This window comes from Magnolia sinica, chromosome 8 (assembly GCF_029962835.1).
Source record: "Magnolia sinica isolate HGM2019 chromosome 8, MsV1, whole genome shotgun sequence".
NCBI lineage: Eukaryota > Viridiplantae > Streptophyta > Magnoliopsida > Magnoliales > Magnoliaceae > Magnolia > Magnolia sinica.
This window is the reverse complement of record NC_080580.1, coordinates 84,224,815-84,245,658: the sequence shown is the minus strand read 5'-3', so window position 1 is coordinate 84,245,658 and position 20,844 is coordinate 84,224,815. Positions and strand designations below refer to the sequence as shown.

Below are 20,844 nucleotides of genomic sequence, written 5' to 3'. Positions count from 1 at the left end.
AACCTGTCATTGATAGATTGTTGAATTACAAATTTAAGACATCTATCAACAAAAATGTGGGTTTCTCGTACTTACACCAAATGGTGTTTGGTCCTCCCAAAAGCATGGTGGTTTCCACCCCTTGTGGGCCACCTAACGGCTTTTCATGGCCAGCATTACACATTCACAAGGACCCCACACCCTTGGCCCTAGATACATCACAATGAAACAAAGGAAAAATGAAGAAAAGAATAGGGAAAGGTGGGAAAAGGGGGTGTGGACTCACCTTATCACATAGTGGTGGTTTAGGACGATCGGCCTGCACCTCCTCTCGTCTCCTCTCTCATCTCTATGCTCGTTCTCATCTCTTAGCCCTCTATCATCCCTCATTCTCTCGATTCTCTCAAGGGTCTCTCATGAAGGCCGAGGTGTGTAACAATAAAATAAAATAAAATAAAATAAAAACAAAAAAAAAACGTTCGATCAACTAGATACAAGACAAAAATGTTCCCAGCACTTATACCTAATGTATGCATTTAACCACACCTTTTTTTGACCCACTACAAATGACTTAGTGCAGTGAGCCAAAGTACATTGTATCAGGGATATGAACTATAAATATATTCTCATGTATAAGGATTAGTCAAAGCTAGTACGCACACAAATTGATCTGGATTAGAAATGCTAGGCTCTTAGATCTAAAAACTTGAAGTGATCATCCAATGTAAATATCTAATGAGCCTAGTAACAAGATCCTTGTTTCCATGGGTACTAATTAACATCCTATATATGTAAGGCAAATGCATTAACTTGTGGTTGAACCTGATGGTATAGACCTTCTATCTTGACTTGTCATTGGTTTCTTCACATAGAATGATCACGTAAGAATAACCATAAGTTTGTCCCCAAACCTGTTAGGTGATTATGGACTAACAGTATATTGAGATCCATAGAATACAACTCTCTCATGACTAATGACCCTTATGCTTAGACTTAAATTTCCAATGACTAAAAAATCCTTATTTATTTATTTATAACCTATGTTCATATACATTTAAAATAGACACATATATTAATTATAAAACTAATAGTATGATCACACTGCACCAATGGTTATCATGATCTACAGACATGATCATCAATTTTCTAATGGTTAAGATTATCACATTGGAATTTTAAGGGCACACAACACTAAAGCTAAGATTTTTTAATTTGAAAGATTTTGGAGAAATGGTCTATCATGATCCATAATTTTAGCCATCAGATAAATGGCTTGGATAGATCAATCATCAGTGCCATTGTTTGCACAATTCAATCAAACCCAAGACTACTTGTGTTATCACAAGTTTATATTCGGTTAGTGTGTGTGATTAGGATGGTGCGAGGGTGCCAAAGTTGTACTTGACTCAAGTTTGATTGAACGTTGATGCCCCCCGCACTGAGATAGACCGATTAAGACTAAATTTGTGGGATTGGCCGCCTTCTCTACCACCAACGGTTACAACGATCAGGCAATTTTAAAAATGGTAGGGTTTAGTTCTTCCGAATGGATTCTTTTTGCCTTGCGTCTAAGGACTTTTTCTTTTACTAATAATTGGAGCCTTTGTATTTCTCAATCAAACGAAAATGAACAAATTTAAAATTAAAGCGGATAAAAATAATGCCAATTTTATTAATGTATAATTAAGGCTTAGTACAATTGGCAAAGAAATAAAATAAAGTCGAGAAACAAAAATGAGAGATAAATACTTGAATTGCTTGTGTGGATAGGAGATTGAGGTATATGGTCAATATGATGTGACCAAGGTATTTGATCTCTCAAGTGAAGACTTACTTGATCGGATCTAAGGACGAAAGGTCATGAAATTTATACAACTCCCAAGCACACTGTAGCAATAGGGCTACACAGTAGCGATATAAGATAACCTAAACCTCAGATGACAGAAGTGAAAGAACTAAAAACTAAGATAAAAGCAGGGTTGTATTGTGTAGATATATTGTGATTGACGTGGGCTTAGAGCTCTTAATTCCATTCTCCTTTTATAGCTTTGAGAGGCAGTAAAACCCTCATTGAGTTTTCTTGTTGATCCAGGATTTTTAGTGGCCACGACTTTCAATTATTCTCTGATCTTCCTAGCCTGCCCAATGTGATCTTCACAAATCAGAAGTCGTTTTCAGTTCTCTTGTTAGGGTGACCGTGGAGATTTGCGGATCTTATAGGATTAGTTTCACTGGATTCGGATCGTAACCTAATTCATTGGTTCCTCTGCTCTAATATTGATCCTATTCTCGAATCTTTGTAATCATCGCAAGAGTACCGAACATCTCTGGGTAGATCTCCAATTTTGGAAGGATTATGAGAGAACCTTACTGAGCATATCCAGATTTAAGATAAGGTCCGTGTCTCGATGGGTCTTCTATAGACTCGTCAAACATGTTGCTACGGTCGCACGTGCCAATGAATTAGGGCTACGTGTCATTCGTCGCTTCGTTTTTTCTTGAAGACATGCATATGGTTGTGTTACTTTGCTTTTGGCAAGTGACATGTCTTCGAACAAGGTAGGGCAAAAGATATCCTCGAATGCAAGTAAGATTTTCCTATTATTAAATGGTGTAAACACATGACAATCTCTTGTTAATCCACGAGGGTATGACAAAAACGGGCGTAAACACACATCAACTAAGTTCTAAATAAGGAAGTTCCCTATTGAATGAGGAGCTTGACCTCTTTTCTTACAAAATTTTCCTTGAAAAATATGGATGTGGTCAACGGGAAAATGCCAATATGGGACCCAACCCAGGCCCATTAATTGTTGGGCATGAAATCAAGAACGAGCCTGACCAATGGGCCTGAAACTTAGGCCCAAGCCTAGTACCAAGAGCCAAAAACAGACTTGGACTCCGGCTTGGGCTGGGGTCAATAGGAAAGCTATCAAACCCAGTTCGGTTTTGGTCCATCTATCTAATCAGGCCAGATTGGTGCCCACATTTCATATGCAGCCCAAGTTCGGGGGTTCCTTCAAACAGACTGAGGTAGGAGTGACAATGACCGTTGATTTTCATTTTCCTAGATGTCTATTTCTTTATGCATTGGTGGCCTCTTGATCAATGGACGGATAGGAATATTCACCTTCAGAAGCAACGGTTAGATCTATGCTGGGCTTGGGCCCGGCCGAGCCTTATGTTTATGGCCGTGCTCAAACTGGCCCCTTCCCACCCTAAGCTTCATGCTCAACATGGAACTTTTATCTAATGATCCTAGCCATTAAATCAGTCGTCAGTGAGACAGGTAATCTAGATAGATAGTTTATAATGAAAAGTCTCGCTAATTAATGTAGACCGTCGATCTAGTGAGCCCCACCTTAGAATCCCTGCCTCTCAAAATTCACATCGATAAATTCTAACCATTTAATAGAGGACTACCAAAATGGAAAATCACAACCAAAAAGTCCAACGGTCCATTTAGTCTTTCCCTCAAATGGGCCCATCATAACCCTCAAGATTCACTACTATTGAGGACAATCATAACAATCTAATCTATGATAATTAAATATATGGTCCAAAGTAAACTGTCCAACATGGCATCACATCTCAGATTACCCATGTCCTCAGAGTTGTGTTGATGGGATGATCCTAGCCATTGGATTAGTGGCTAGCAAAAATGAACGGTCCAAATTGATTTTAACAAAAATGGTCCAACTGCGTGCCATCCTTGGATTGCTTAATCGATGATCATTAAATAGATGACCCAAGTTAAGTGGTCCAGGCCCGTCTTTCCAACCCAAAACGTGATGGGCGCGTTGATGCCAGGCCCAATCTTATAAGTCCAAGCTCGGTCCAAATCCGGCCGGGCCGGGTCCCCCTATGCCACCTCACCCGAGTTGCCTGCCACTAGGGATGTCAATGGGTCGCGTTAGGGCTGGGCCGAGGTCTATGTAAACTCAGCCTACAATTCTAAACTTAGAGCCTAAATCCAGCCCGGGTCCATGATGGGCTGAAATAGTCCAGCTCGAGTTCTACAGACATTTACCAAAGCTCGACCGTAGTACGCCTGAGCCCAAGCCCTCAATATTTCTCTCGATAAATGATATTTTGGTGTGCCTCACGTGTGAGAGAGAGGGAGATGATAAAAGAAAATGAGTAAAATTATATTTAGGATCTGTTGGGCCGGGCCAGACTTATGGGCTTTTGAGTGTTAAGCCCGGTCCAGCCCGTTTACAATGGGCTCCCGATTTAACCCTGAGCCCAACTGTCGGGCCTGATACACAACCCCAAATCCGTCCCAATACGGGCCATGCCCGAAGGGCCGTCGGGACTACCCGGCCCATTGACAGCCCTACCTGGCACCCCTGCACGTGGGAAGTTCTTGCTCTCCGGAACTAGCTATGTGGGTCCCACCGAAATGTCTGTGAGAAATCCACCCCGTCCCTCAGTTTTTCCAGCTCATGTTAGGACATGAATCCAAAAAATGAGCGAGATAAAAAACTCAAGTGGACCACATTACAGGAAATAGTACGGATGGAACGCTTACCGTCAAGACCATTATGGTGACAGAGAAGTTCAGATCAGGCTAATATTTGTATATTCAGTTCATCTCAGTAGAAATGACCTTACGAACTGTTTCGATGGTAATTAAACATCATAGAAGGCCCCGGGACGGTTTCAATGGTGTGCGTTTCTATTCCCACTTTTACCTCTAGCGTGGTCCACTTAAGTTTTGGATCTGTCTCATTATTCGGATGATTTCTTAAGATGAGCTGCAGAAACTGATGGACGAGTTGGATTTCTCACGGACATCTCGGTGGGCCCTATGTAGCTTCCAACGGGCGGGCTCCCAGGCAACCGGCGTCCACCCCGATCGGAAACGGATTGGCCACTCTCCCTGCCACCAGCCAATGGCTGATGGTCGGTTCTCTGTGGACCCCACTATAGTGTATTTGTTTCTTCCATGCCCGTCCATATATGTTTCTAGATCATTTTAGGGCGCGAGACCAAAAATTAGGTATATATATGTTTCTAGGTCATTTTAGGGCGCGAGATAAAACAATTAGGTATATAACAATCTTAAGTGGACTACATTACAGGAAACAATGTTGAATGAATGACAACCATTAAAAACTTTTTGGGGACCATAAAAGTTTTGGATCAATCTGATATTTGTTTTCCCTTCTTCTATGTGTATGACCTAATCTAAGGATTGGATGTCAAATAAACAGTAAAGGGCCTTAGGAGGATTTTAATGGTGGATATCCAATCACTATTGTTTTCTGTTGTGTGGTCCACATGAGATTTATATCTCTCTATCTTTTGGGATAAAGTTCTAAAATGATCTTTAAAAATGGATGAACGGAATGGATGAAACACATACATCATGGTGGGGCCCACAGAGCACCGACCACCAGCACCGGCACTGGACAAAATATGATACTCTGGAAGTGCACAAAGGTTAATACACATGTACTAAAAAGTGATACACATTGCACATGCCTGACTCAAATCAAACCGTCGAAATCGTAAATCCACTTTAGATGGATCAGGAAACGACAACTACACAAAATAAACATCAAAAACTGACGATTGCTAGACATCTAAATGGACAGTCGAAACAAAACTAGCCATTGGCTAGAAGTTTAGAACACAATAACAAAATGCCCATCAACCACTATTTAGAGTCGTCGTTTCAATCTGATATTGGGGATAGCCACCATCTGCAATAGATCCCTCTATCTGGACGGTCTGATTTGAGTTACACGTATCCCACGTGTAGGTTTTCTGTGCACGTGAGTACTATAAACCATCAGTCTCCCTCTCTCTCTACCTCACTTGTAAATGGGATGGAGAAAACGGCAGCAGCTGCAGGAGGAGAGATTGGAAGCTTGAAAACGTCGCTGCTGCGAATCGTTGTGGAACATCACCAGTCCTCCCTCCAAATTCGACACCAAACTGGTCAGTATTCACCATTCTACCCTCTTGAGTCTTCTAGGGTTTGGTAATTTCGTAATTAAAGCAACTCGGAATCACTTCGTCCACATCTCAATTTGGGATTTCCACCCACCTTGCTTTGCATTTGCGTCGGGATTCCCGCCTGCCACCATTGGACGGCTGGAGATCCCGCTACTTAGTATTGCGGGTGCCGATGAGAGGACAGGAGTTCTCTGGAGAGTTATTGTATGATCCTCAGTTTGATCTGTTTATGAGTTTTGTACATGTGGGGTCCGTTGTTCAGTGATCCACACCGTGGGTATGGTGGACCCCGGCATAGATGGCCCATGTGCCAAAAATCTCACTAATCAGTGTATCCTAGCCGTTGTTTGGCCTTTGATGTAGGGCGGAATGATCTAACCTAATATGATGACATGAAATTAAAAGACAGATTAATTAGAGCAATGGAACGACAAAATAAAGCTAATTTACCATAAATTCAGAAATTTTAGATTCATGACATGTCCAAATTCAAGCCTATGACAGTCCTGCAATGCTAATCTCGTAAATTACCGATTAACTAGGACTTATGGGAGATAAAACCCCCATCCTAGTATAGGGTTAAATATGAATTCAATAGAAATCATGTGTCTTGTAAGAGTTTTGACGTATTAGGTCTGTTTAAATACTAGGGATTGTGGGAAATGGGTTTGGAGTATCTAGGCTCATAAGAATTAGGGTTTGGAACATTAGGGTTGAGGTTTTGGGAGGTTTCAGGTTAAGATTTTAAATTTTGGGTTTAAGGGATTTAATATTTAGGGTTTCTGGAATTGGGAATATGGGTTTTAGGTTTTGGGAATTATGGATTTTGGAATTTGGGAATTTTAGGGATAGGATTTTGGGGAGATTAGGATTAGGGTTTTAGAGATTTAGGGTTAGGGCTTTAGGGATTTAGGGTTTTGAGAACTATGTTTTTGAAAACTAGGTTTGGATGGATTAGGTGTTTGTAGAAAGAAGAAGAATGAATGTTTAAAAGAAGAAGAAAGAAGAAGAAAAAAAGAAGAAGAGATGAAGAAGTAAGAAAAGAAGAAGATGAGAGAAGATGATACCTTGTTGAGAAGAGAGAAAAGTAGAAAAGATAATTAGGAAATCGCTTCTTGTGGTTTCGCGCCACCAATCTAATCACATGATGAAATTTTGCTCAATCTCAACGCAAAAGGAGAAAAATCTCTTTAATTCATAACACACATATTGTCTTGTTGGCATTCTCTCTTTCGTTTTACTGCTTTCACTGAGGCTTATTACATTATACCCTTTTGCAGAGAAGGCAAAGAATGATGCTCTAAGAAGTGCTATGCGTGTATCGGAACTTCTGGTCAACACTGTAAATAGTGGGGTGGAAGAATCCTTTGTAAATGAGAAGCGTATTGAACTCGAGATACGTGCTCTAGCCAGTACTGTTATGCGCTACACAAAGCAAACAAATCAATGGCTGGCTGCTTCTCATGCTCTAAACACTGCTTTAAAGGTCATATCCTTGTCTTTTAACTTTTTTGGTTGTCTTCAAGTTCTCTAGCATGTACAAGCAGTCCATTTCATCCTTGCATTGTTCTTTCAATCAAAGGACGTGATTTTCTTTATAAAACTCATCCCCTGAACCTGTACTGTAACAAATAAATCAGTATCTGGTATACATAAGTTTCCAAAAAAAAAAGAAAAGAAGAAAAGGAAAGAAAAAGTAAAAAAGAAAAGAAAATATTTCCTTATAGTGTCTTGTGTAGTTCTAAAGTTCGATGATTCGACTTGAAACTCGGCTGAGTCAACTTGATGAGATTTCAAACTGAGTCGCCATGAAACTCTGTTGTGAGGATGACTTGTCTTCGACTCAGCATGACTCGTCAAGTGAACTCAATGACTCAGTTGACTCGACTCAACGCAATTAGAAGTGAGCCACTCGCACAGGATTTTTTATGAAAGGGTAAAAAGGAGGCTTTGAACCTGAGGGTTTCTCTAACTAGCAAGCCAATCATCATTTGTTTATATCTTTTCCCATTATTTACATATCACTATTTTAAAATATTTATAAATAATCTTAATTTATTTATGGTTTCCTTGACATGCTGATAAATCATCCAAGAGGGGTGCTTTTCAGTGGCCCATGCACAATAAAACCTTTCAAGGATGTTAATTGAGTGCTCTCCTAGAAGCTGTTTGAGCAACCAATCTTACTTGGTTGTTGGATTGATGCAGGCTGGACCATAAATAACTTTATAGAAACAAATCTGAAAGGCAAAAGATACAACCTGAGCAAGCAAGCAAGCTCAAGACATTGCAAGGGAAGCCTTCCCAACCCCTTGCAAAGATGGGCATCTTTTAACCCATGAATTCGTTGAAGGATGGACCAAAAACTCACCAAGGTCCTAATTTTCTCCATCTCATCCGAAAGGTGAAAAATACAACCTGAGCAAGCAAGCTTAAGACATTACAAGGGAAAGCATTCCCAACCCCTTGCAAAGACGAGTATCTTTTAACCCATGAACTCCTTCAAGGACAGGGACCAAAAACTCACCAAGGTCCTACTTTTCTCCATCTCCTGGATAATCGGTTTACTTCAATTGTTAGACCTACCATTCATCTCCTTCCGAATCTCGTCCACAATAGTGCAAGACAACTTAGCTTCCATCACAACTTTCCCTTGCAGCCAATGGGCTTTGGTAATCAAGCCACAAGAAGTGATGCCGTCGATCCATGCATCACGCAATCCAAGCCAAACTTACATGATATTAAAAAATGGTTATGTGATGGCCGTATTGACCATTATGTAAAATAAATGGTAAGCCTTATTATGCGATGCAGGAGGTGAATCAGTCTGTTGTGATAGAAAATGGGCCTTAGTGGCATTGTTAGGGGGTGGATATGTTTGTTACAGGTTGATATGGTCATAAAGGGTCGATTATTAAAGTTTCTATTTTCAATTTTCTCTCGTTTTTCAACTTTTTTATTCATTTTAACCATGAAGCTCAAAAACTAATTTTAAGCTAGATATAGGCCAATTTTGAGGACTAAAACACAAAATTTGAGTGGGATTTAATGAACCAATTGGAACAAGCCAACCAGATGCCCTGAAACTAAGATGATCCCTCATCACCATCGTTTGAGTCCTTTCTTCTCTTGCTTTCATCCTCCTTTCAGACCCTTAAACTCTAATCAAAGTTTCCTTCCTTACTGTGCTGTCTCCAATTTTCATAGACCCTTTTTCTTAACCATCTCAATCTGTTCTCCATCTTTATCTCCTATTGGGCTTCACTTAGTGACACAGCCAAACACCCGAATGCATTGGGGAAGGGGATTTGATGAATAGTCTTAGCAACACATGCAAAGATTCAAGAGGCAACACATGCCACAATTGGAAAGCATGCTGAGAGAGAGAGTACTTTCTTGACCTTTTTCTCGATACTCAAGCTCTAAAAGTCACACATCCCTTGAGGGTCTTATTTATAGTCTGGGGACGGCTAACACCCTAATAAAAAATGGAAATGTAAATATATATATATATATATATATATATCAGTGCCCCTCTATAGCGTGAAGTGTAAGCTACATGATACTTCTATTTTTTAATTTAAAAATAGGACAAATATAATAAATAGTGAAAAAAGAAAAGAAAAAAAATATAAAAATGCCTAAAAGATGATTCATTTTATAAATTATAAGCATGTTCAAAAAAGTTATTAGTTATCATTTATCAAAAGCCAATCCACATATATAAGCCAAATTAAATAATTATCACATCAACAACTTTCTAACCAAATCACTTTAATTAATAATGTCTAATTGAAACCACAAGTTACAATTATGAAAAGAAATAAAAATCCTACAGGTTAAAAGTATCAAGTACAATACAAGTGTTACATTCCTCAACATTAGAAACAAAGAAAATGTGAAAAAAAAAAAAAAAGAATAAAAAAATAAAACAATAAAAAATACATTGTAGCTTACGCTACAGGCGCTACGCGCTACATAGTTGTAGCGTACGCTATAAGAGATTTACACTAACGTAGCGCTACGGCCATGCTATGCTACATAGCGTACGCTACGGGCACTATTTGAAACATTGATATATATATATATATATATATATATATATATATCTATATATATATATATCACGGTGGGGCAAGAAATTTAAACCAATATTTTTTTGTCAGCTCGAGCGCATAGTACCTTTTCCCATATATATATATATATATATATATATATATATATATATATATGGACAAGGTACTAGGCGCTTGTGTGGGCCCCACCGTGATGCGTTTCGAACATCTACCCCATCAGTCAGATGCACCATTCCATCGTGGGCCTAGGTCTCAAAAATCAAGTCAATCCATGACTTGTGTGGGCCACACCACATACAGAAGTGGGGAGGGGCCGTGCACCATTAAAACATTCATAATCATTTTTTGGGCCCACCGAGATGTGGTTTGCAAATCCAGCCTATCCATTATGTGTGTCCCACTTGGATGAGGCTTCAAACCAAGTTTCAACAGCATTCAAAACTTAGGTGGGCCCCACCAAGTGCTTTTATATGTTTTTGGCATGTCTTCACATAATTTTAGATGGTATGGCCCACCTGAGTTCCGTATACGGCTGATTTTTGGGATATCCCATAATTTAGAGGGGACCCATCAAATGCATGATGTTGATGGTCGACACGCATCACGGTGGGGCCCACACAGCTCGACCTCACGGGAGCTTATCGTGAGGTCGAGCGCATAGTACCTTTTCCCTATATATATATATATATATATATATATATATATATATATATATATATATATATATATATATTCTACTTTAGGGGCTAGTCTGATAAACCCTTGAGTGAGAGTAGTTTTGACCTTTTATATTCATTTAAAGACATACTAGAATTTAAATAAGCACATCTTTGTCCTTCAGGTGGATGCCAGGCTCACATCTGACCATGTGAGGCCCACATGTTTGAGCAAATTGGTCCGCACATGGGACTTGAGATCAACGTGCATTACTTGAAGTGGATAGCATTTGAAGACAATTTTAATTAGGCATCACACTAGGTGCAATGTCATCAACATAACTTATGTGTAATAGAAAACATGGGAAAATCAGATAACAATGGCTGAAATCGCACTAATGAGATCTGGATATGTCTCTAGTTAAGTTGTGGAGTATCACTCTCAAAGCAAAGTACTCAAAAAAAGCTCTTTATTTCAGGGGCAGCTATTTGATACTCCAGCAACATATGATGCTTGGTGTGCAGGCACTCAGAAGTTGTACATGTGACATGCACATTAGCTCAAATTAAACCGACCAAATTGTGGAACTTACCATCACTTGCAGCCACAAAGTCAGTTTTGTTTAGCAATCCCAACCTCTGATTCATGGACACTTGTTTGTAGGAATGGGATCCACTGGATAATTTTCCTTTTTAACCATAAAATAAATGTTCATCAATCCAATAGCCAGATAATCAGATAAGCATAAATGTTTGGTTCATGATGCATCTTAGCCGGGACGCATTAATTTGAATTACTTGTATGCCACATATTCATTTTAAAGTAATGTCTAAGTGTCGGTGTATCATACATCTTGCTCTGCCAGAGTATCAAAGTTTCTCTTATTTTATAGTAAAGTCTCTCTAAATGTGATTTTCTTCTTCTTATTAATACCCACCCTTTACTTAAACAAGGACCCGAGGCTAACTAAAACAACCTTGTACTACAACTCTCCTTACTACAATAGACCCTAAAAATTCACTCTTTTATTTCTTCTTTTTCTTCTTCGTTCCTCTTATCTTTCTGGGCTGGAGATGTGCCCCAGCTGAATCAATGCCTTTTTTTTTTTTTGTTTACTTTTTCTTTTTCTCCTTGCAAGTTGCAACATTTTTTTAAAAAGGTCATTATTATTATTATTATTATTATTATTATTTTGAAAGATGACAATTATATTAAAGAAGAAAAAAAAGATTACAGCTACAAGAAAGGTCCGCTGAGATAGCAGACAGACTTAAACACCTAGGAAAATGAAATCGCAGTCCTTCAGGGCTTAGCCTTCGACGAGACAAACCCTGCGGAGTTAGCAGTGTCCCTGAAACATCTGTTATTCCTTTCTTCCCAGACTGACCACCAGACCGCAAGAATAACCAACCTCCAAATCTTCGTTCTAGCCTTACCAATGCGCACACCCTGCCACGCTTGAAGAAGGAGGTTAGCCTCCTCAGGGAAGAACCAGCTGATGTTGAACTGGAGAAGAAAATCAGACCAAACTGACGAAATTAAAGGGCAGTTCACTAATAGATGGTCAAGGGATTCTTCTTCTCGCATACAACATAAACAAATATTGGGAAGAATCATCCCTTTTCTCCTCAGATTATCTACAGTTAAGATTTTCTTTTTACCAGCAAGCCAGCCAAAAGCCACAATCTTAGGGGGAGCAGCATACTTCCAGAGAAAGGAGGCCTGACTAACATGCGGGGTAGACATGTTGGATTGGAATCTGTTGTAAAGGGATCTAACAGAAAATCTGCCAGATTTTTCCGGTCTCCAAATCATACTGTCTGAGGAAGATTGAATAGGATGAGTGGCATAGATGCATTCCAGAAGGTCGGCAAATTCTGAAATCTCCCAGTCTTGCAAATATCTTCTACAAATCACGTTCCACACAATCTTGTAGTCGATCACTGCGTAACAGCCAGCCACAGAAATTTCCTTATCAGGAGCGACAAGGAAGATATTCGGAAATCTAAATTTAAGAGGCATGTCTCCAACCCAAATGTAAACTGTTTTTCTGACAACTTTCTTAGTACATGTTTGGAAATGAGGAATCCTTTTTTTAAAAAAAAAAAAAAAAAAACTTTTTTGGAAGGACACTATTTTTTTTACAACTGTTTGTTTTCTGACAACTTTCTTTGTATGTGTTTGGATACAAGGAATAGAATGTGTGGAACAAAAATTGAATGATTGTTGTTTTCGAGAATTAAAAAAAAATAAAATTAGGTGTAGGATTCCAAATTTATTGTAGAAGGTAATTGAATGATAATGCAATGCTTATTTCCTTTTTTACTGTAGAAGGTAGAATTCCAAATTTAGGGGTTTTCTTTGGATACAAGTGGAAATCTGAGTTTTATAAATTTAAGGGTTTGGATGCAAGTGGAAATCTCAGTTTTATTTGAGGAGGGTTACCTTTTCTTATGCGAGGTGACTGTTGAATAAGTGTAATGATTATGTTGCGGATCCCATGGTTTTCCTTCTAACCAAACAGCCCCATCTGTCTTGTCAAGGATATCCAATTTCTTGTCCTTGTGGATTCCACATATCTAAACAGAGCTCAGTCTATCCTTCCAGAAAAAAAAAGCCTTAGTTTGCATTGGGGTGCATTGAAATGACTGAATTGCAATCACCCACCTTAGAATTCATATCAGGGGACCATGTCCTGTCTTTCATTTGTATTACTTTTAAGTTGGACTTGAGATTTATGTAAATGCAATTTGACAGCTACTTCCATACTAAGGCAGCTAGTTACAATTTGGTCGTGTCTCTCTGCTGAACTATTTATGGCAATTCAATTCGATGGTGGATCCTAATGTAGCCTCATGCTTCCATTTTTTAAATTTTTTTTAATTTTTAATTTTTTAATTTTGTTTTGGGAAGAACATGGGTTATGATTGTAACTTTCACACCTGTCTTTGAAATGTAGGAGATTGGTGATTTTGAGAATTGGATGAAGACAATGGATTATGATTGTAAAAGCATAAATGCTGCTCTCCGCAACATTCACCAGACATGAATTGAAGCGTTCGATCCTCAACAAACCCAGAATAATTCATGAAATCTAAACTCGGAGACGACTTCACAGTAATAGGCAATCTCATTTGAAAATGAGTTTTCTCCTTTTTCGTTTTTCCTTTGTATTTTTCATCTGAAGATGGATTACAAATCAAAAAGAGTGAGGATTGTGAAATCATGTTGTTGTAAGTTGTTTTAACGTTACTAAGAAAAAAATAAAAATAAAAAGGAAAGGAAAAAAGAGGCTCTTGTGGTTTAGGCTACGCTTGGTTGCACCAAGTATCATGATATTACATGATACTTAATGGTTAACCAGTCTAATTTGGTGCAAAATATCATGAAATTTCATGATATTAGTTGCTACCAACCAGTCTTGACGAGATACTGTAAACGGAGCCTTGCTAAGCCCACATCCGCGAACAATAAAGCTCATGTATATGCCATGTCTGTGCCAGCATGGCACGATTGGTCTGATATCCAATTCATCTATCAGAACGGCACCACTATATTCATGCTGTAGCCCAAGAATCAGCTGGATCCACTAATGAGTTGGGCCACAGTCGGGGTCCCTACTCATGGCTTAGTGCTAGACTCTGAGTTTCAACACCCAGATCATGGGTTCGAGTACCCATCCAGTGTGTGTGTCAAAAAAAAGAAGGTGGGCCACAGTTTGCAAAACAAATGTAAGTGTGTGTGTGTGTGTGTGTGTGTGTGTGTGTGTGTGTGTGTGTAAACCTGATGGATGGATGTGTGGCGTGCTCATGATCTTTATTGCACACATGCGTGTGCTTAGCAAAGCTCTTGTAAATGTATTAATAATTACATTGATTAAAAACATATTGAAGTATTCTACAAGCTTTTTATTTTTTATTTTTAAAAAAAATTGGGAAATTGACTGACAGGATGCCCTTTGTCATCTGTGGGTGCCAAGGTATCCACTGCACGCTTCTCTGCGGGAACCACTCCCGTAGTGACAAATCTTAGTCTTGGCAATTTATCGGCTTGGGAATTTCTTGGGAGATTTTTAGGGCTTTCTCACAAATGTATTGGGAAAATCTTGCTAAATAAATATTTAAAATATTTGAAACAAATTAATAAATAATTGAAAATTGAAAATATTTAGGCATAATATGAATTTTTTTAACTTTTAAATAAAATTTTTTGTGAGAAATTTGCTATAGTTGTGCGTTAAAATTGTGAAAATAAATACTGTCATTCTCGCAGTATTAATGTGATAATATTGTTTGACTAATATATCATGAAAATGTCACAAGGTCTTGGCGATATTTGTGGCATTGACCAAATGACCACACCACTAACTAGTTAGGGTGGCAGTTGTACAGCCACACCAGCCCGACCCATCTCTGGACTGAGCTTAGACCTATTAGCTTGGCCTGTGGGCCTGGCGAGGGGCTTGGCATGCATGCCTCGACTTACTTTTGGGTTGGTGTTGCAACCAATTCAATGAGATCTGGGTCCTTACTCTTGCTCCGATGGTAGACTTTCAAGAGTTTCAACACCCGGTCAAGGGTTCGAGTACCCATAGGTGGTGAAATTCCACTACTGCGTGAGTGTGTGGGGGTATGCATGCGCATGTGTTAAAAAAATAAATAAATAAATAAATAAATAAAAAGAAAAAAAAGAAAAGAAAAAGAGATTCAATAAGATCTCAATACCCGAATAGTGAGGAAATAAAAGGTGTACACTCATAAGAAATATTGGAGTAAAGGGAAAAATAACTTTATTAATATTCAAACTTCTCGTACAATATTTAAGAAAATTCACAAAAAATGTGGAATGCCTAATCGTAAAGTCAATCCCTATGAATCTTAATGGAGGCTCCCAACGATGAAATTAATTTTAAATCAAATCTATAATTTATTTAAGATAATAAAAAACCTAGCTACAAAGATACCTAAAATATCAAAAACGAATTTACTAAATACCTCCAAAATCTTCAGTCATATTACTACAAAAGGCAAATATGATCTTTTGGTGTCCAAATCTCCCCACAAACAGCCTAAAATCTGTAAATGCTGGGCCAATGGTACATGGGTCTACATCAATTGGGCTCGGTTCGTCTCTTTAGCTCGGCCCTGCTTGACTTCTTGACTTCTTGACTTCATATATACGGTGTCTTATATCCTACAAATGTGCCATTTCTTGATTAGTCATCTTGAATGTAAACGGTTGATTTTGCTTCTCTAGGTGACCCCCTTGATAAACGGTCTTGATCTGGGCCTGGATCAAACCCTGTCCATTGCCCCCTATGAACCGCTGCTGATTTTTTGATTCAAATGCATGTCTGCCTACCTATCCAGTTGAATGGTGTGGTCCACGTTTTGCGCGGCTGGGATTCTATTCGTGTGATTTGTTGGGGGAATGAGAAAGCGTTGTATATGCAGGTCCACATACAACATTGCATGCGACCATCTCTTACAGAAAAGTTGGCTATTGAACACTACAAATGGTCAATCTGGATCGTCCATCAGATCGAGTACTCGTGTCATGGGCATCCATGGAAAAATCCCACCGATCCGATTGTTAATCCTGTGATGGATGACTCTCCTTGGTAGCCATCCGTTTTCCAGGCCAGAGATGGAGTGGCTAGGATGACGTGACAGAAGTGATGCTTGAGAATCGTAGCCGTGGAAGATCCATGATGGCCCAACAATTGTGTCAATGCCACTTGTTGGGGACAAAAGATACAGAGTTCGGAGACTCGGACTTAATGCCTCGGGTCGCCAAAGGATGTGTCAGATCCGAGGCATGGTTCACTAAACCGAGACAGAAGTTAAGTCGGTTCGGACGACACATCAGCAATCCGGGCATGCATCGGGCCGATCTTCTTATCAGATCGGCCAGCGCAAGATAAAGCCCCATCCCGAATATCTTGGGATAAGATCCCCGACCCCGAAGCTCACGGGATCGGATGAAGACTGGAGATGGGAACGATCCTATCTCCGTGGTACCAGGAGAGGATCCCGCACACGATATCAGGAGAAGAATTCTCGTACGATTAAATGCTCCAGCAGCTATAAAAGAGGAATCTCCATCGTCTTGTGAGGTAGGCAAAAATTCTTTCTCAAAACCCCTCAATACCTTTAGACCCAGAATTCAGGCCTGACTTTGGCATCGGAGGGTCCCCTGCTCAAGCCAGGGTCTCCTTTGTCCTCTTTCCGTGCAGGTATACGAAGGTCTAAGAGGACGAACCAGATTTTTGCATCAACAGTTTGGCGCCGTCTGTGGGAACCGTACAAAAAAGCCATCTCATATTTCTATATTGAATTCCATAGTGATGACTAGAAGGACGGTCCCAGAAGAAGATTTGAATGAGATTGCGATTACAGGGCCAGCGGGTCCAGTCGCGGTCCCCGCAGCCCAGAACCCACCTAACAACCACCAACGAGGAGCGACCAGAACAAGCAACAATCAGCGGGGTCGCAACGATGGGCGGTTGGACCAGGAGGTTCAAGAAATCCGGTCTGATATGAATATGATGAAGCAGATGCTGGAACGAATGTATCAGCAGCAAATGCAACCACTCCCGCATCCTCGAGGGGAGACAGCATCGACTGCGGCGGTTGATCCTCAACCTTCCGCGCCGCAGTCTTTCCGACCGAGCCAACCCCAAGGCGAATCAGAACCATCTCCAGCGCAGTCAGCCAACGCCTCCCTGCCCCCGACCGATCTTCGACACGAGATAGAGCGAAGAAGGCGCAACCGCCCTTCCATGGAAGGCACGGCAGAGAGCAGTGAACCATGGAAAGCCGATATTCAAAATTTTAAAAGAGAAGTGCGGGAAGAAATGGCGAAAGAGATGGCGGACATGAAGCATGGCCGGAATATGTATTCGACCAAATCCGAAGCAAAGGCGTCCCCCTTTGTGGACTCGGTAATGAAGGCTCGGTTGCCCGAGAGGTTTCGATTACCTCAAATCACTCCTTTCACCGGCAAGACCGACCCGACGGAGCATATCGAATGCTTCAGAACCTATATGGAGCTCCACGATGCCTCGGTGCAGTAATGTGTCGGGCCTTTTCTCTTACATTGACCGATGTAGCTCGACTGTGGTTCAAACAGTTGAAACCAAAATCCATCAGCTCATTCGTTGAGCTGAGCGACACCTTCCTCACCAACTTCATCGGTGGAAAAAAGAAATTGAAGCCCCTTGCACATCTGAACAGCATAGTTCAAAAGCAGGGAGAGCTATTGAAAGATTATATCAAGCGTTTCAATTTCGAATCCCTTCAGGTTCGAAAACATTCAGAAGAAACGGCTCTCAATGCGCTCATGCAAGGAGTTAGAGATAAGCCATTCCTGGCATCTCTAGACAAAACTCCACCCGATACTCTGGCAGAATTTATGGCACGGTCGGATAAGTATGCAAACGCCGAAGAAACGCGAATTCTGCGTGAAACTAAAACTTTGGTCAAAGGGTCGGCCAAAAAGGAAGCTGACTCGGCCGGAGGAAGGAAACGCAAGGATGATCAAGCGCATGATGAGCGAAGGTCAGGCAAACGACCAGATCGAAGATTTTCCACATATACCCCCCTGAACAAGACTCAGGAACAGGTATTGATGGAAATCAAAAGCGAAGGCTTTGTCAACTGTAAGCTCAGGAGTAATCCTAATCGGCGGGACAAGGATAAATACTGTCATTATCACCGTGATCATGGGCATAACACAAGTGATTGCCGTCACCTAAAGGAAGAGATCGAACGACTCATAAAGGACGGCCGACTCAAAGAACATGTGGTTAAAGCTGGAGTAGCTGAGGGACGTCCGACCGAGAGTTAGCCTATGGAAGAAATCCGGACAATTATCGGCGGTCCGCGAGGTGGGGGCGACTCAAACAATGCTCGAAGGAATCATGCGAGAAAACTTAGTCAGCCTAAGTCCGAGCTTATGATTATAGATCGGCCACCAAAGAAGAAGAAAAGAGAAAGATATTGCATTTCGTTCACAGAGGAAGATGCCCGAGGTATCTATCACCCCCACGATGACGCATTGATTGTCACCCTGACTATCACTAACCGAAAAGTGTTCCGGATACTCGTCGATACGGGGTCATCTGCAGACGTGTTGTTTACTCAGGCGTTCGACAAAATGGGGATCGAACGATCCATGCTACGCCCAGTTCGGACCCCGTTAATCGGTTTTTCCGGAGGACAAGTACTGCCCGAAGGGATTGTCTCGTTACCACTCACTGCTGGTAGTGCCCCACATCAGACGACGATGATGGTTGAATTCTTGGTCGTCGATCAACCCTCAGTATACAACGCAATACTCGGCCGACCTTCATTGAGTCTCCTCCAGGCCGTGGTATCCACATACCATCTTTCACTGAAATTTCCGACTGAGTCGGGAGTAGGAATTGTCAAAGGAGACCAGCAAGATGCGAGGCGTTGTTACATGATAGCTGTAAAGGGAACCGCCGACAAAAGTCCGATCAACATATCAACGATCGAATCATTGGACCCTCGGGGCGAGAGTCATGAACGAGGGCAGCCGGTCGAAGATCTTATCTCAGTCCCCTTGGTCGAAACAGATGGATCCAAGACGGTACGAATTGGCTCGTCTTTACAGTCCCCCTTGAAAGAAAAGCTGATAGCCCTGCTTCGTAGGTACGCCGACGTATTTGCCTGGTGTCATGAAGATATGCAAGAGATCGACCCCTCTGTGATGACTCACCGATTCAACATCGATCCGTCATATCGACCGATCCGATAGAAGCGACGACCGCTCGGCCCTGAACGATACGCCATCATTGAAGAAGAAGTCAACAAACTCCTCCAGGCTAATTTCATAGAAGAAATACACTATCCAGAATGGGTCGCGAATGTCGTGCTTGTAAAGAAATCCAACGGGAAGTGGCGAGTCTGTATTGACTATACTGACCTAAATAAAGCCTGCCCGAAGGATAGCTTTCCGCTTCCGAGGATAGACCAGCTAGTAGATAGTACCGCCGGACATGAGCTCCTTAGCTTCATGGATGCATATTCAGGGTATAATCAAATTGCAATGCATCAAACAGATAAATCAAAAACTACCTTTGTCACCGACAAAGGCCTTTATTGTTACCGAGTGATGCCATTTGGTCTGAAGAATGCCGGCGCAACTTATCAAAGATTAGTTAACAAAATCTTTGCTCGGCTTATAGGCCGAACCATGGAAGTATACATTGACGACATGCTCGTCAAAAGTATACACGCGGCAGATCATGTGATTGATTTGGAAGAAATGTTTCTCATCCTACGGAAGTTTCGGATGAAGCTGAATCAGAGTAAATGTGCTTTTGGGGTGGGCTCTGGAAAGTTCCTCGGTTTCTTGGTTAGTCAGCGAGGAATAGAGGCAAACCCTAAGAAGATAAAGGCTTTGATTGATATGAAATCTCCTAAAACCATTAAGGACATCCAAAGGTTGACTGGACGAGTCACAGCACTTAACCGGTTCCTGTCCAGAGCCACGGATAAATGTCTCCCTTTCTTCAAACAGTTGAAAGGAAGACAAACAATGGGTTGGACGGAAGAATGTGAAGCGGCATTCCAACAATTAAAATCATATCTCGGTTCTCCACCTCTCTTATCAAAACCCGAATCAGGGGAGTCCCTGCTCCTTTACCTAGCAGTATCCGAGGCAGCGGTTAGCTTGGCTTTGATACGAGAATCCGAAGGAAAGCAACTGCCGGTTTATTACGTCAGCAAAGCGTTATTGCTAGCAGAAACGAGATACCCAAGCTTGGAAAAAGTGGTCTTGGCTTTAATAACTTCTTCTCGCCAACTCAGGCCGTATTTCCATGCCCATACCATCATCGTGATGACCGATCTCCCGCTTCGCCAGGTATTGCAGAAACCAGAAGCTTCCGGCCGACTCACGAAGTGGGCTATCGAACTGAGTGAGTTTGACATTCAATATAGACCGAAGGTAGCAATCAAAAGGCAAGCCGTAGCTGATTTTATTGCCGAGGGAACACCACCAACCGAACTCCCGGTCAACGACATGCCAAAGGATGTTGCAGTTCCAACAACAACCGCTCCCTCGACCCTACCCTGCCCTATTCCCTGGAAACTGTTTGTCGACGGTTCTTCCAACTCGAAGGCAAGTGGGGCTGGGGTTG

The 20,844-nt window shown here is 41.0% G+C and overlaps 1 protein-coding gene across 2 annotated transcripts; it reads left to right on the top strand.

Annotated features, from left to right (window-relative positions):
• The first annotated feature begins 5,767 nt into the window (after window positions 1-5,767).
• On the top strand, window positions 5,768-16,368 carry LOC131253551 (biogenesis of lysosome-related organelles complex 1 subunit 1). Of its 2 annotated transcripts, XR_009175251.1 has the most exons (4): window positions 5,768-5,925; window positions 7,224-7,429; window positions 13,636-13,793; window positions 16,130-16,368. XR_009175251.1 is itself a non-coding variant. In XM_058254584.1 (3 exons), exons 1-3 carry the CDS (start codon window positions 5,814-5,816, stop codon window positions 13,723-13,725), a joined length of 408 nt encoding a protein of 135 aa, XP_058110567.1. In that variant the 5' UTR covers window positions 5,768-5,813; the 3' UTR covers window positions 13,726-13,987. The 2 variants fall into 2 exon arrangements, 1 of the variants encoding a protein (XP_058110567.1); XM_058254584.1 differs by lacking the exon at window positions 16,130-16,368 and having other exon boundaries at window positions 13,636-13,987.
• Window positions 16,369-20,844: the final 4,476 nt, after the last annotated feature.